Source organism: Meleagris gallopavo, chromosome 7, assembly GCF_905368555.1.
Source record: "Meleagris gallopavo chromosome 7, MGAL_WU_HG_1.1, whole genome shotgun sequence".
Lineage (NCBI taxonomy): Eukaryota > Metazoa > Chordata > Aves > Galliformes > Phasianidae > Meleagris > Meleagris gallopavo.
The window spans coordinates 11,467,078-11,484,539 of record NC_139410.1 but is presented as its reverse complement, the minus strand read 5'-3'; the positions used below and the strand labels follow the sequence as shown (position 1 = coordinate 11,484,539).

Below are 17,462 nucleotides of genomic sequence, written 5' to 3'. Positions count from 1 at the left end.
GCGCTTTGCCACACCCATAACATCTAGGCATGGAGATCTGTTGAGCCTGGCAAGAGATTTAAATTGCTTCCTTTTAAAATAACATTGTATGATGCTTCATCATCTGACACCTCCAACTTTTTATTAGTACCTAAGAACAGATCCTCAGCACATTTGTAAAATACAGCTGCTTGTTTGAAAATGACTGCTTGTTTTCCAGGATCTTTAAAGAGAATCTGGCTAGGAAACATAAGAATTGAGCTGTGCCTAACCAAGGTAAAGGTTGCTTATATCTGCAGATTACCCCTCTCTGCTTTTCTAATTCACTCTCCATGCTTTATCTTTCCATTAATCTTTAATAAAACTTTTAGTTAATTCTCCAAACACACACAATATACATGACAGCAGGACACAGTGTAAAAGCAGCTCATGGATATGAAGAAATAGGCAGTAGTTGAATCAAAAGGAGAGAAAACTTTTAGGATTAAAAAACACCCCAACCCAACTGCAGCTGTGTGGAAAATGATGAACCATAAGGAGAAAGCAGTAGGAAGGGACAAATTGGGGGATATAGCAGGGTCTTGTAAGGGTGTTACTATTTCTCTAACCAGGGCCTTCCAACCCCTTTCCAACCTGGTTACATTTTGGCAAAAACAGATAATGGGAATTCAAACCTGTAGATGCTGAAATGTGAAAAACCCTTTCTAGGCTGACATCAAGGATATGGCTAGATTAAAAGGTAAATCCAATTTAACCAACCCCCGTAGAAATGGTAATCAAATTATACTGCCTCTAAACATGATAAATCTGGGGCTTTGGCCCTCAGGGCAAGAGAAGGTGTTTTGCAAACACAAATAAACACAAAGAAACATACTAAAGGGAACTGCTAAATCAATGAATGAATCGTGACTTCTACCCTCCATCCCTCCCACAGGGTGCTTGATAAGCTGCTGATTGCTTCTAAAACATCTACTACCAATGTTGGAAACTGATTAAGCAGCTTACAAAGCACTGGGGGCTAATAGACAGGCCCACCAGGGAGACTGCAGCTCTGGAGTTAAGTAGCTTGCTATTTCATGGCTTGATTATTAGAGATGATAGCAGAACATGCTGAAAGGATGTAGAAATTTGCTTTAGATGACTGGTCTTTTTATTTTATATATGGAATCATTTCAATTCAGTGACTTCACCAGCCAACAAAAACCTGCGGAATCTGTGGCTCTGTAGTTTCCAGCTCTGAGTGCAATTTGAACTACATCAATTTAAGAAATCAACCGAACACCTCGAACTCACTATGCTGCCTGATACCCTGAAGAAAAGGTAAGGTTGGACAAGTGAATTATCAGTGGAAGAAGCTTAAAGTAACGTGTTTTACGTGTCATTGACAACAGCATAGAAGCAGATGGTGCCTTGGTCAGCTAGCACATCTTACCTCATTGCTTCCTTCATTGTGTATCTAAGCACTGCAGCACATTCACCTTGGACTCCCTGTCCTTTTCAGTTCTTTCTTCTTGTTTAATCTTGTATGTGACAGAATTCTGCTGTTCAGGCAGATGTATTGCAAGCTGTTCGCTTAGCTCAATCAACACCAACACAAAGACACGTTCTGTTGGCACATTATTTCTTCCATGGTCATAGTAACACTGCCTGGCTTTGTAGTGTGCTTGATGAACTTTCTTTTTTTTTCCTTTTTAGTATTGTTGTAATACCTAGCAGACTTACTTAATAGGCAGGTTGCACTAGGTACTGTACAAACTCAAATTCCTAAAGAACTACTCTTTCAAGCAAAAAAGTAAATACTACTTGTCACTACTCGTCTCCAGTTGAGCTCCAGATGAAAATTTCTCCCAGCAAAGTTTTCTCTTGTGGCCTATTTCCAGTTCTATTTCAACACTGCAGCTCTAGGTTTTCTCTCTCAATACTAACCAATGGCCCTGTTAGCCCACTTTTATATCAAACCATATACCATGGAGATCGCTTTAAAGTAAAGCAACTTACATTTTGGTTAACTTGAAATGGGAATATACAATTAGCATTGAAGAAGGTGGTAAGAGAAAAGTAGAATTAATGAATGAACTTACCTGCTGGAGGTCTGCCAGAGAATAAAGATGGATTTGCTGAAGAAGATACTCTCTTGGAAAGATCCTGAAAAAGAGAAGAACTGATGCACTGAAATGCTTCTAAAAGTTAGGGTTTTTTGACTGGGAAACTCACAGATTTCCTCCCTTCCCCAAAAGACTGCAGAACAAAGGCATTAGAATTTGTCATTAACTACTTTTCAACATTCCTCAAGGACACAGCTACTCCACAATTTCCACAATGAGAATGAATACCACACCAGTGTCATTTGCCAACACGTTTTCCACCATAAAATTGACTGATACAGATTCCCTTTTGTAAGATATAGAAAATCTGTATTGGAATAAACTTTACAAAGACTTATTTGAGAAAGTTATATTTTTCTTACATAAAACATGGTTTCAAACAAGACCATTGACTATTGTCTGACAGACATGTGCAATAAAGCTAAATTACGGAAACTGAAACAGATATCCTTAAAATGACCTGTTATAAAATGAACAACGAGGTTCAAGTAAGTGTACAAAGAAAATCAACTTTGTAAAGTCAAGTGGATACTAGCAAGAAAAGTTTATGAAAACCCATGCATCTGTTGGGAAGAGAAAAAGTATCTAATTAAAATGTCTATCTTTGTGTGAACAGAGGCACAACCAGCTAACCAGCTTTATTTTCCATCTGCCTAGAAGAAATGTAACACCATGCTTAGGTATTCCACTGAGAAGATAATCACATCACTCTTAGGGAAAAAGAGAGGAGAGGAGAGGAGAGGAGAGGAGAGGAGAGGAGAGGAGAGGAGAGGAGAGGAGAGGAGAGGAGAGGAGAGGAGAGGAGAGGAGAGAGGAGGAGAGGAGAGGAGAGGAGAGGAGAGGAGAGGAGAGGAGAGGAGAGGATTCACGCATATGTAGAATAGCAACTACTTTACAATATATATTGTTTAGAGAAGAATTTCCTATGCTACAATCACGACAATCACATAGTTTTCAGGTAACACAAAAACCAAATTACTGATCTTATTTAACACATGAACAAAGCTCTGATGAAGATCAGTTTGCAGTGGTAGAACTGAATGAACATAAAGTCCATTAGACATAACCAAAAAGAAACCGTCAAGATACTGAAAGATCGATATGAATTTGATGATAATATGAAACTAATGACAAAGTACACACAAACTCAAGAGATTTTAGAAACCGGAACAACATAATTAGCTCAACCACAATTTAGCAGGCCTAATAGCATCAACAGCAATCTTTGACAAAACATTGAATCTCACAAATAATGGAAGCACCCTGTTTCATCCTGCTTATCAGGTGCCTTAAACAACTATTTTAAGGTGATGCTTTTAAAGCTGTCTTAGAAGGATTAGGACTTTCCACTGCTGTTAAAGTAAGCGGTATGAAATCTCGTCACCCTTTTTGTGTTTTTGGAAAAAAACCTAATCTTTGTTGGAGTGGGAAGGAAAGAGAGCTGCAAGCAAGGCACTGACAACTGGGCACTGCCAATTTCATGGCACTCTTCTGGAGCAAGATTATGCCCTTGCTTCTTCTTAACTCACCAAGCACATCTGCCCTACCCAGCTGTTTCTCAGCTGCTGTTTCACTAGGTCAGTACATTTTCCCCTTTCATTTCTGTGTGCTATGCCATTGCTTCAATCAGAGGTGAATGTGTTTCAGTGGCTCTGCTGCATTGTGTCTTCATTATACATTTGGCACAGTGTCAAAGATAGCTAGAAACCAGTCAAAAATCCAGGTATCAGACAACATGTGATATTTGGATTCCTCATTTACATGTAGAAGATTATTAAAATTGATTGCTAAGATTTAACTCCGAGCAGCATTTCAAAGCCTTTAGTATTCTTCAGCTCTCATACAATTTATCTCATTAAAATTTCCCCTTTATTCTCCCCTGATCACACACAGGCACTAAACAGCATGATAGCTTTGCCAGGAAGTGTATTATTTGCTGACGCCCTTACAGTACTGCTAAGGAAAATAATTAGCTAATGAAAGATTTCCTTTTCTAGGCTACAGAAAGTCTGTAGCCTGAATAGCCCACAAGGCAGAAACTGTCAATGACTAATATCAGTGACTAACATCACGTTCCTCTGCCTTCAAGGACTGCATTTTATTTCCTGCAAATTGTAACTTCTAAAAAGCATGCTGACAAAGAGCAAACTAAGGATCAAGTGATGGCCATTGCCAGAGGTCTCAGCCAGCACAGGCCCTGGTGACAGTCGACCTCTCCTCGCATCCACCTCCCCTCCTGAAACATGTGTGCAGCAATAACTCTGCAGACCCAGCATCCAGCACTCGTCCTTCCTTCCAAAACTATTTCCAGGAAAATAAGTTGGCACTACTCTCTCAGTCTAATGTAAGGCACAGAAACACACATATGAATGACACTCCAGCTAAAGGAATACTTACTTTCCAGTGATATGGAAACTGAGGCATTAAAAAACCCTCAGTAAGTAGGGCTGATATGGTTTCAGATTTGCAATCTTCCTATGGTCCGCAAAAGTTGAGAACAAACATGAAAACACTTCAATTGTCTAAAAGCTCAGTCCCTGATCTCTTAAAATATAAATTACATGCATTCACCTCACCTGTTGTGAGCTGAGCAACAAAATGTTACAGAATATTGGTGAGAAGGTTCAACCTTTGCTGCTATACCACCAACATCTGCCTCTGACATTGTAGGCCAAAATAATAAAGTAGAAGACATTACTTTCAGAGCAATTGTTGCAACTTGGGAAGGCTCTGCTCCAAAATATATGTTTATCACCAGCATTGTCAGCCTCTAGTAGGCGGAGAACAAGAGCAAAGGGCACTAGAATATGAGACATGCATATTTAAAAGATTAAATACCAGACAATGCATATTTAAAAGAAAACAACAACCTAACAAATACTATAAAATGCAGGAAATCCACACTGACTAAGCAGTCCAGTGAACAAGAAAATGAATAACATCCAGCGTTTCCACAGGTCTTCCATAAAAGTTCTCTAAATCTAGGGACATGACTATAACGTATTTTGCAGTAAGGGCACACAGGAATAATTTAATAATTCAATGTCTCTCCCTTTCTTCTCTCAAGATACTTCTTCTCATGCAGACTTCAAGTCTTTCATCTTCATCCTTCTGCCAACAGTAATTGAAATTGAACACAGGAAACCAGACATCAGAGTACCGCAGGTGAGATGGGACTCACACAATCACTGTGCCATTGCATTAGCATCTGGACAAAGTATTACATAGCATCCAAATCAGCCTAGAATCACATCTGTGGTTAAAATTGTAACACAGACTGCAGAACAGAATGGAGTAACTACACTCAGAAACAATTCACTAAAAAATACATCTCTACTTTCCACATGAGAAGGAACTTTGAACATGCTTGGGTTAATTTAAGTCCTCTGTCTGAAAAGACCAAAACACGTGTTTGCATTCGGTACTTTTAAGTTTTTCTTTTGACATAAAGGTCCTTTACAAACACCAAATGGGAAATCTCTTGCAAGTCATTTGAAAGCAAAAGAAAATACGTCCACTCTGTAAATCTTTTGATTGATGCTCTATGAGACATGGATTTTTTTTTTTTCCTAAAGTCAATTAAAAGCATTCATAAACAGTGTCCTTTCAGTCAAATCTTAAGGCACAGAAAAAACTCAAAGTGAGCTAGGCAGAGGTCAAATGCAAGATGTTAGGACTCATCACAATAAAAACCCAAACTTCTGCTGCTTCAGAATGTGACCTGTGACCCCTGAGAAGCAAATGGTATCGAGTGCACGTCCCACTAAAAGCACCTCCTAAGCTTTCACGAGGTTTGGAAACTGCCAGCCCAGTTTCATCACTGATGCAAAACAGAACAGTTATGAGTCACAGGATTGCAGTGCTGTAAACCCTGGCTACCAGTCAGAATTAAGTCTGCAGTGAACAAACTAAGTTCAATGCCAACCAGCCCTTTAGCTTTGCCAATCCCCATGAACAATGAAATCCAAAGTCCTGTTGGTTAAAGGTCTTTTAATTGTTTTATTGTAATGCAAAGAGAGCAATCAATGCGAGCAGGAAAGAAACTTACCATTCTGAGACTTTGGGTCTAACTAAAACAGAGTATTAAGCATTCTCAGATTGCAATTATTATTATTTCTTGTTTGATATACATCAGCCTTCAGGCAAGATAGAACTTGAAATTTCAACTGTTTCCTTTCAGAGGATCTTATCATGTAAGTATTTGCACAAACAAAGGTTATCTTTTAGTGTCCTCCTGCAAACAGAATCACCGATAAGGCTTTGCTTTTTGCATTTGGACAAAGTGTGTAGTCATGGTGCTTTGTTAGCACTAAGTAATTGCTCTGCATTTAAAGCCTGTTTATCATCAGCTTGGGTCATTTTTCTCCAGTGGGTTAAATACCCCGACAGCTTGGCTAAAGCTTCAACTAATTAATCTGCTTAAGCCTGACACTATAACCAAAGTACAAATGTGATAAGGAAAGTGAACTCTTCTTTTTACACCACAATCAAAAGAAATCAAGTTAGCTGGTTGGTGGGCACAATCAATTCTCTACCAAAAAGTCTGCTGAAAATGGAGATGGAGGCAGGGAGGGAAGGAGAAGTTGGCACCATGATTTCGTGTGCCAGCCAGGAGCGTCTTGTTTGGCCAGGTTGAGATTTGCGTGGTTGAGCTCTGATTCATGGGAGATGCAGATGCACCAGTCTAGCACGCTGCCACATTCAGAAGTTCTCTCCACCCCTCTGCAGGAAGCTGCTACACCCGCAGCTGGCACAGCACCCCAGATACCAAGTCCATTTCCTCAGCCAGCACTGTTTGTAGGCTGGTCCTGCAACTTACACCACCGCCAATTTACTTTTAAGTTACTGCACCAGCAGGCAAGACAGCACACTCTGGTTTCTGCCATTCCCGCTACACTGAACACTTTTTTTACCCCCTACACAAGAGGCAACAGAACCTCTTAAATCCTTGCATTGTGCACCTCTGACAGCTGTGATTGTGTATGCAGCAGGCAGGTAGGAGAAGCTCATGCTCTTATCTCTTTCACCGCACCTCAAATTTTTCAGAATCACTTTAAGAAGTGGAGAGAGATATAAGTAACTCGACAGTGAATTCAAATACATGGATCTGTTAATTTAAGTTACAGAACAGCAACAAAGATGAGGAGGAAAAAGTAGAATGTTTTACTTGCATTGCTAAGTCTTATAATTTTATTCAGGCTTCTGCTATATTGCATTTCCTTAGCAATCCCAGCTCCTAGGAGTACAATGGGAGAAGAGAACCCCAACTTTCCAGTCAAAAAAGTTACTCAGGGAAGTAGGATCCTGGGAAACCTGCTGATTCAGAAGTCAAAAGCAAATAATAAATTAAGAAAATTAAAATAGTAATAAAATTTATAAAGTATTATTGATTTACTTCTTGATGTATTTACACTAGATTGTTCTGTTTGTTGCTTTTTTCCCCCTCAAATCTAGGGTTTTGGTTAAAAAGGCACTTCTGAACCATTTCAATTTCACAAGGGAACTCTTCAGGGAGCAGCCGTTCTCTAAATAACTTCAACCCACACTAAGTGCTAGATTGATTACCAAGCATGTCCAGGTAAAGTAATTTTTCATGTTGTTATAAAATTCCCCATGAGCATTCCTAAACCAGCTAATCTTTTGTCAGCAATCCCAAATCAGGAAATAAACTCCCAGCAAAAATGCAATGTAGTAAGTCTTTTCCTCTGTGGTTATTTCAGTAAGGTTAAGGTAAAATTGTGAAAGGAAAAAATTACTACAGATCAAACTCAGGAATCAACTACCATCAATACTAAAAGCAGGATGCAGAGAATAGTTAGAGACACAAGTTTCATCTTGAATTCAAAATAGCTTGAAAATAATCTTGAAATCAAGTTGGAGAAAAATCCTTGAAGTTCCCTACTGTAAGTTCTGATATAAAAACACTACAATGAAAATGGCACAAGTAATATTTAATGCAGTGTCCACAAGCAATAGGAACTTCTTTTTAAATCAGTATATTATTTTAAAAAGTAATCTAGTCTCAAAAAGAGAAGGAAAACTCCAATTTTGAAAGAAATCTAGTACTACTGATCTGCTTGACAAGGAGGTGCAGATGTACCCCTAGACCAGAAAATGCTAACATGAACATGAAGATCCACTGGAAAAATATATCTCATCTGTCCCAGCACACACCTCAACTGGATGCTTACAATGGTAGAGCACTGGCTTGTGTGCTTTCAGTTTACCCTTGACTTAAACAGATTGCAGTACTGCCTTCTGCCTGCGGTTGCTCTGGCATCAGTCTTGTTGCTCCAGAAAGTTGAAATGAAAGCTCAAAATCTACTTTAACTTCATACTGAGCCCTCCACAATTTTAGCCAAAAGTATTTTTAGGGTGTTATCTTAAAAGAAGCCCACAAACAGTTACTTCTTCAAAACAAACAAACAAAAAAAAGAATTGAAACAAAGACGTGGCCTGTTTCTAAGAGCTCCACAAACAAGCATGCTTCATTTTAGCTAGTGCAGTGATTACACACAGTACCTACATAAAATAGTAGCACAAGCATTCTTCTCTGCGTTTTCTCATTCTTCCTTCCTTTTTAGGTGTCATTTGGTCTTAAGACTTGATCCTCTCAGAATATCCAGATATTTTCCTTGAATGTATTTCTCTCTCCCTCCCTTCTCCTAATCACCTGTGCAACATATTTCCTTTTTTCACTCCACTCATGGCCGTGTGCTATGAAATCACATCCTTTTGTTGCTCTCCTTCTCGAATTTTCTTTTTACAGTCAATTGCTTTCACAAGCTGTGTCTTTGTTCCCTTGCTTTGGAATTTTCCACTCTCCAAATGGCTTACCCAATGCAGATAAAATGGTGAAAAACACTCTCTTTTGACAGTCTGAATATGACTTAATGACCTTCTGTTGTTCTTGGTCTGAAAGACAACCTGATGTAGCCCCAGCTTCACATATGTGAGGTATTTGGTTGTATAGTGATTGCATAAGATCAATCAGGAATTGTATGATGTGTTTAGACAGGTTCTCCAAGTTCCACACAAATATTTTGAAAATAATCTATCCTTGTGTCAGAAGTGATATGTCTAAGACCACACTGTAGGAAGTGACAGGACTCTATCGTTCAGAATAGCTGAATCTGGGCTTGTTCCGTATTGTGCTGACAAACCAGCAGGCTCAGCCAGGACCATGGGGCTGCAGCACTGGAGGTGTACCTTTAACTTCCTCCTGCAACTACAAGCTCTAATCTGGCTTACTTATAACACACTATGCAACATATCCAGGTCTCTGTGAAGTTTTTCCATGTAGTTTCTCACCAGCGTACACAGAATGTCTGATTACAACAGAGGACATTAGAACGAGCACTAATGTACTGCAGAATGTGTTGCAGACTATCTTACCTCATTCCACTGCCATCTGTCTATAACATCTGGGCTACCAACACTGCAAGTTCAGGTGTGTCGTTCAGAGAGAAGAGAACTCAGAGCTCCAAAGTAAATCTAGGTTACACTACCCTACAGCAGACATGGAAGTGCCAGAAGGCCACCCCCTCAAAAAAAAAAAAATAAATAAATAAAAATAAATAAAAAATAAAAAATAAAAAATAAAAATAAAAATAAAAATCACTCTAGCAGGTCTTTGCCCACAAGAGCCTTCAACAATGACAAGAACAGAGGAAGACAAACTATGGCATAGGAACACAGTTAGCTTGTTTCAGGGTGTGAAAAAAGAAAGAAAAGAAGAAAGTAAAACCACAATAACGCACCATTCAATACAGCTTCACAGAATAATTTAATCATTCAATGGACTTGGGGATTCTTGCTCTTTCCTACCTATCCACTTTATTGATGTAATCTTGTCTGCTTGTGCCATTTATTCATCTACCTTGGAAGCTATGGTGGGATTTGTATAGCTCCACTTGTACTAAATCTATGTTGGTTCTAGGTTTTGTCTTGTACACTTCTGAACAGAATCCACACAAGCAAGGCAACCAAAACAAGCGAGAACTTGTTGAGTAAAGACATTTGAGGCAAATTATGTCTGTTGCAATGTTGAAGTGATGGCTACAACATAACAGGCGTAACGACATCCCTTGTAAAACAGGGTGCTCACCAACTGGCTTGCATCCTCAGCAGGCCAATCCCTGGGGAACACTGCTGATATGCACCAATGGGGGGCTTTATTTCTCCTCTCAGCCAACTCTGGTTTTCTTTACTTTTTTTTCCCCTTTGTAAATATAAATATAATGTTAAAATCTGGAGGAGCCATAGGTGAAAACAAATCATTATAAATAATGATGACCACTGTTTTACTGTAAGCTGCTAGCTACTTCTAGGATTTCTTCAGCTTCTTTTCCTATTTTCCTTCCTTTTTTTCCTTCCAGTCTTTTCTTAGTCAGTTGCTTCTTCAAAGCCCAGTCCTAAGTACCCTACCAGATGCCAAGATTCACAAAGTTCCCAAAGTACCTATCTTTGCACACAAGGCATTATAAATAACACTTCTACATTTAAAGCAACTGGATCCTAAGTTAACCTGGTTTATAACCATCTGGTATTCTTCATAAAAAAATGACTTGTAAACACCATAAACAGTTTTGTCTTCCCAGAGGACATCAAGAGTTTCCAAGTTCATTGCCATCTTCGTTTTGTGATCTGAGTTCAAGAGCAAGGTATAGATTTAAAGATGATGATAATGCAAATAGTATTAATAAAAGAAACCTCAGAGTGATATGCTTTTCCCTAAAAAGGCAGGCTCTATTAGTGTCTCAAAGGCAGCAAGGTGCCAATACAATTAATCAGTCTGTTTTTAGTTCTCCCTAGACAGCAATATTAACAGTTTGTTTCAGTCTGTTTATATGGGCCTGACAGGTCTCCAAGATGCTGTGTTCACTTGCTAGTGATTAATAGTCATTCACATACTAGGTGAAGACCAAGCAGAAAAATAATGTTTTCAGATCCAGATAGATAACTGGATTTTTTCCTCCCTTCTTTAATTTCTAACTCGGAAATGGTAGTATTTTTAGAAATGCTGTCTCTTCATTTTGTTTCTAAACTCCTTTTTTAAAAACTGGTCCACGTGATGAACCAAAGATAAATTTAAAGTGACATATTTACTTGTCAGTTGTGCTCTGTAAAGCCATTACATTGATAGAGAGGGTCTGCAGGCTGTGATACTACACATACCAAATAAAGACACAGGGAGCAGTTCTTGCTTCCGGGAAAAGGACTTTTCTACCTTTCCATTTCTGCAAACATCTTTCAGGAGACCTGAAGAATCAACCGAGCACCAAAACTCACTGCAATGGAGAATTCACAATCTGAGAAGAAGCTGAACACTAAAGTGCATTTTGTGCTTTTGAAACATTCCTTCAGTGACTTTTTCAGTGCTTTTAACAAATCCCACCAAATCAGAGGTGCTTCCTTTGTATAAAATCAATGTCTTAATATTCTCACCCTCTCTCTCCATCACAGAGTTTTAATTTAAGACAGGTGAAGGAGCCCATAAATAAGAAAACAGAGCATGTGCTTCATCCTCCCCTCCTCCCCCTTCCTGGGTGTTTCATTCTGATACAGGGAACAAGCCTCCAGTAATGTCCAGCCAATACAACCACTCAGGTACAGCCACAAAACAGGTGGTCACACGTTTGCCCATGCTGCTGCTACTTCTCTCTTTTTTTTTTTTTTAATTCAAAGTTGGATGCTTATCATGATACTTCTGTGACTTTTTTTTTTCCTGTTTCTCCCCATGCCTCTACCCCAAGAAAAGATCATGCACAGATTTCTGTGATAATTTTTGTCTGTTCTGTCTTCTCTCCATTTCTCCAGCACTTGCCACCTCTACTCTTTGGAGGCAAGTTTCCCCCCCGAACTTTGACTCAATTTCTTTATTAACTCTTCATTTCCTCAGATCTCTCTTCCTTATCATCTCCTTCCTTCAATTCTGGCTCTTCAAATCTCCTTCTCCTGGCTTTCCGTCATCCCTGTGTCTCTAGGTCATAAACTTCTCTGTTTAGATCTCCTTTGATCTCTCTTCTTTCGCTCTCTTACTTAAGTACCTTCAGCCTCTTCTGACTCCTCCTGTCCATTTTAATTAGGATTCACCATTAATCAGAGGACACATTTTCTTTTCTGCCACTTTTTCTTAACAGCAGTCTTCATAAACCACCTTCTCCTTTCAGTTTTATTGCAGTTGAAGAGGATGGCACACGAAAATAATTGTAGCTGAAGAGTAAGAGAGCTCTGCATGATAATACTATAGTCTGAAATAACAGGAAAAAAAAAAGCATCCTAATTCTTAAAATGCTGTGAGCTGCCCTATAAAATAATGGGGATTGTGCAGTAATACATATACAAACACATACTGACAGTCCAGAAGGTCTGATGCAAGAACTTAGTAGTAGAGCTCTCTCCAGAAACCTGCTGTTATATTGTTCTTGATGTGGTTACTCAAGAAACAGACAGTTGTTCCACTGAATGGCAGACTTCACCTCACACTCACCTAGGAGTCTCCTCGTCCTCTCAGAGAATTCAGATCCCCACCATCCCTAAAAATTACGCTCAAAACACAGTCACTGATGGCATCTGCTTTCTTGTCCTTCATAAGTTGATGGTTTCAAAGCAGTGGCTTTCTTATTTGTGGACTTGTCTCACTCACAAATGCTTAGTGATTTATTTACCACTGGGTCAGCTACATATACCTGAAATCACTTCTCACAACATAGTGTAGCCACAGCTACCTCCCAATCCTCTTTAGAAAATCTAGGACAAAACGAACCTTTATTTTTTTATTTATTTTATTTATTTATTTTTTGAAGTCACCACTGTGTCTTGAAGGTTTTAAGAAGACTGTTCATTTTTAGCTTGTTTTCTTCAAGGAAAGTTCAGAACTATTAAGCTGAGGAACATTTTCCGCTGTGCTGTGACTATCTATTTTCCAATAAGATATTCGTGCAAAGTCAAGAAGCCTGAGCAGGAGTAAAAAATGCTCACCACAATGTGTGGCCCCTGGGCTAATAGGAGTTGAGAACAACTTCAGATACTCAGACCCTATAAAACCTACTGGAACCATTTTCTTTGGCAGTAGAAATCCCAGCTGCCCAGCAAAGTCAGATCCAAGCATAACACCTTTCTAAATGGGTAACATCTTCAGAACTAGATTATGAGGGGGGGGAAAAAAAAAACACAACAAGAAAACTATACATGTTGTCTGTGGTTCTTACCTTCTACGAAGATCTTCAGCCACTGCTGCTCTGCAGCTGAACAAATAGGCTCGCAGAGATTTTAACTGCTGTCTCAGGCGGACAACAGTTGCCAGAGATTCGACGTGCTTGTACAACATGGGATTTTCCTGCTGGATATCAATCAGTGGCTCCTCATACACATATTCCAGAAACTCTTTGGCTTGCTTTGATACCTGAAAAACATGCAACCAGTTTAGACAAGCTTTCCTCGTAACTCTTTTTAAGCAGATCTTCCCTTCTGTGTTTTGTCAGCCATTTTCTGCATCTGAAATATTATTGTTAGCAACTACAAATGAAAACAGAGCTGAGAGAGAGCCAACTGTCTCTGCTTATAGCCAATTCAAACTTCATCAAGCCCATCAAAGCTGAATGCCTGAGATAATTGCTTACTTATCCAAAGTACAGCAATATTTGCAGCCACACATTTTCACTGCAGGGTAACACAGCTCACTACATGTACTTTTAGGCCTTAAAACTGTGATCATCGAGTTTCTTCCTTGTTAATATTTTTATGCTTGCTCTCCTTTGGAAAGAAGCAAGTGAGCGAGTTAAGTGCCAAGGCACAACACCAGAAAAGGAAATACATACACTGCAAATCCAATCATACTGTGCTGTCACAGGATACAGAACTCCAGAATAAAGTTCTACTGCCTTTGCTACATGCTCAGCCAGTGTGGCTAAAATAATGGGAAAAAAAAACATCTAAATGTTAGCGGTATTACTCATTTGCAATGTTTCATTTGCAAGACATTTTTTTAATGTCATTTTCTTGAGTGTGCTTTGTTCTATCTCCACCTCTAAAGAGCTACTGTGATCCTGATAAATTAATGAGAGTTTTATTCCCACTAGAAAAGATATTCCTGTTTCTGAGGTAAGAGATGAAAAACACTCATGTCTCATTTCTGCATTTTATCACATCTGGAAAAGAGAAGATGGGATTATCTGAAATAAGCTGCAAATCACTTGAAACTGTGCTATAGAAATACTGTGTTCCACAAATCAATTAGTCCTTGTGGATCTTTAAATCAGTGTTTGCACTGTCAAGTTGAGGGAGGGCTAACTATGCTATCTTCTGTGAAATTAATGAAAGGAGAAATGGCACACTACAGCCTCTTGAGACTTAGGACATCATTTCTCTACCAGTGTTGTAAGGTAGGAAGCTGGTAAAAGCAATATATGTAGGTCACTTCAAAAGTAGTGCCTCCTATTTATTTCCATGGAAACTATAATAGAAACAAAGACCACAACAACACTACTTGACAGAGCAAATTCTCAGCTACAAAACATTATTTTTCATCACAACCATCACTATTTTCAATTCACAGCAATGAATAGGAGCCTGTATGCTACCCTTGTAAATATCTGCACTAGCACAGGTGACCCACAACTTCACAGCTGTGTAATGGCATCACTGCTACAAAAATGTTGCCTAGCAGTCCATCATTCATCAAATGGAAGTCAGAAGGTGAAAAATTCAAACTATATGGTGGTCAAGGTAGAACAGTCCAGCCAACACCAGCAATGTGCTTCACCATCTCTGAAAAGATTTAGGGCCTGGTGCTATCCTGTTGCAAGAGAAAGGTTGTCTTCTCATCTACCCTGACTCTGGAAGTTCAAGATCAGCTCAGCCAGTATTGCAATGTATCAGTCAGAGTTGATGGTTTTCCAAGTTCCAGGAAACGAAGAAGGACCACCCTTTTCCTATTCCAAAAGACAGCGTCCATCACTTTACACACTAAGAACTGTGTCTTGAACTTTTTCTTTGATATGGAATTCACATGCACCACTCTAAGGACTGCTGTTACCACTGGTCACCCGTGTCAAAACAGCATGTCTTCACAGCAATTATGTGATCCAGGAGACCGTCACTTTCAGCCTCAGATTGGTTCAGTAGGACCTAAAAACTTGCGTAAAGTCTTATTTCTGTTCCTATGTGAGCGTTTGTGGAACCCACCTGGTGCAAACTTCGCAATATTCAAATGTTCCCACCATCATTTCCAACACACTGAAGCCAATACTCAGCTCAGTACACAGTTCCTTGGTTGTAATTTACTGATTTGCAGGAATGACTTTGAGACGCTTCTTTTCATGGTGGGACAGATGTGCATAGTCATCTGTGCGCAATGTGGCTTGTCTTTCTGATCATATCGCCACTGCTGAAATGCACTACCCACCACCTCACTGTGTTCACATCCACTCTCTGGTCTCCATAAATGTTCAGCAAGCACTGACGAATGTCAGTGGGTACCATTTTTTCCACATGAAGGAATTCAGTGACACACCTTTGCTTCGTATGAAGCACTTCCATGTCAGATACCATTTTGTCAGACTGCCCCTCTGCTGACAACTGTCACGTAGTAACAACGTGTAATGGGATACTGGTGGGAAGGTTCAGTCTCTACAGCCATATCACCATCTGTCTCTGACACTGTGGGCCAACATAATAAAATAGAAGGCATTACTTTCAGAGCAGCCCTTGTATATCCTATAAAAAGCAACACTCTAAGGAGAACTAGTTTTAAATATAACAGAATCACAGAATCACAGAATTGTAGGGGTTGGAAGGGACCTCTAGAGATCATCGAGACCAACCCCCCTGCCAAAGCAGGTTCCCTACACCAGGTCGCACAGGTAGGCGTCCAGGTGAGATTTGAATAACTCTAGAGAAGGAGACTCCACAACCTCCCTGGGCAGCCTGTTCCAGTGCTCCGTCACCCTCACCGTGAAGAAGTTCTTACGCACATTCGTGCGAAACTTCCTGTGCTGCAGCTTATGTCCGTTTCCCCTTGTCCTGTCTCCACGTACCACTGAAAAGAGACTGGCCTCACCACTATGGCCGCCACACCTCAGATATTTATAAACCTGGATCAGGTCCCCTCTCAGTCGTCTTTTCTCAAGGCTAAACAGACCCAGTTCACTTAGCCTTTCTTCATAGGGGAGATGCTCCAGGCCCTTCACCATCTTTGTGGCCCTCTGCTGGACTCTTTCCAAGAGATCCCTGTCTTTTTTGTACTGGAGAGCCCAGAACTGGACACAGTACTCCAGATGAGGCTTTACCAGGGCAGAGTAGAGGGGGAGGATCACCTCCCTCGACCTGCTGGACACGCTCTTTTTAATGCATCCCAGAATGCCATTGGCCTTTTTGGCCACGAGGGCACACTGCTGGCTCATGGCCAACCTGTTGTCCACCAGGACGCCCAGGTCCCTCTCTGCAGAGCTCCTCTCCAGGAGGAGAGGAGCTTTTCACAATGCATAATGTATAATAATGTCAAGGACAACATTACCACCAATAACTACACAGATAATAAAGTAATTTTAAATATGGCAGATTATAATCTCTCAGATTTCCCATGTCCTGAAGCTATATCAAACAGCTCACTTATTTCTATTAAGCACTAATTTATTTTTCTTTTTTTTTTCCCAAAACAATGCATACACAAGGAATTGTGCCATCTGAATGGAAGCACAAGTAACATGCTGTGTAAGGAACAGCACAGACAACTTGGATTTTACAAATCAAGAGACTATAATTATGTCAAGTTTTCAAACATTAGCATCGCTAATGTTTTTAGACGCACTAACTATGGTGTACAAAAGAGACCAAAGTTAAACAACTACTTTCAAACTGCTTTTATAATCATTAAACTAGTTGGCCGTAATACCTAATTATCTCCTGACAAACATAGTATCTAGCGTAGCGTAAATATTATTCCTCATCCACCGATGAAAAAATTAAGCTACGTATTCAGTGATACACTAGGAGGCACATGAATGCTTGGTAGAGCAAGTAGCACCCCCCATGCGAAGGGCAAGGGACTCAACTCAGTATTATCTCTCTAGTCTTTGGGATTTCCTCACCCACCTGTCTTCCTGCCCCAGGAACCAGGGAGAGATGACTGTCTCAGTGCTACACCCATGCCTGTGCACACCTTCACCCGGAAAAGGGGAGCTTTCCTGAGGCTGCAACTTTAAGAAAACAAATACAAAAGCAACACCAGATCCACAATCACCTGTGTGACTGCAATACATATGGACTATGATACAAAATTTAAAATTACCTTTTTGTCTTTTTCCTCTCCTCACAGAAGCTCTACTTCATATTAATACAGAGCTGAACAAAAAGCAGCTCCTCTCCATTGCTCAA

At 39.8% G+C, this 17,462-nt stretch overlaps 1 protein-coding gene across 5 annotated transcripts in view; it reads right to left on the bottom strand.

The window, feature by feature from the left end:
* PLEKHM3 (pleckstrin homology domain containing M3) overlaps nt 1-17,462 on the bottom strand; it is a 100,094-nt gene that overhangs the window by 48,429 nt on the left and 34,203 nt on the right. For all 5 annotated transcript variants that reach the window (XM_085228022.1, XM_085228017.1, XM_085228020.1 and 2 more), the window contains exons 5-6: nt 13,298-13,491; nt 2,061-2,124 (exon numbers count right to left, since the gene is read on the bottom strand). In XM_085228022.1, coding sequence (XP_085084148.1) covers nt 2,061-2,124; nt 13,298-13,491 — 258 coding nt within the window. The remainder of the gene's footprint in view (nt 1-2,060; nt 2,125-13,297; nt 13,492-17,462) is intronic.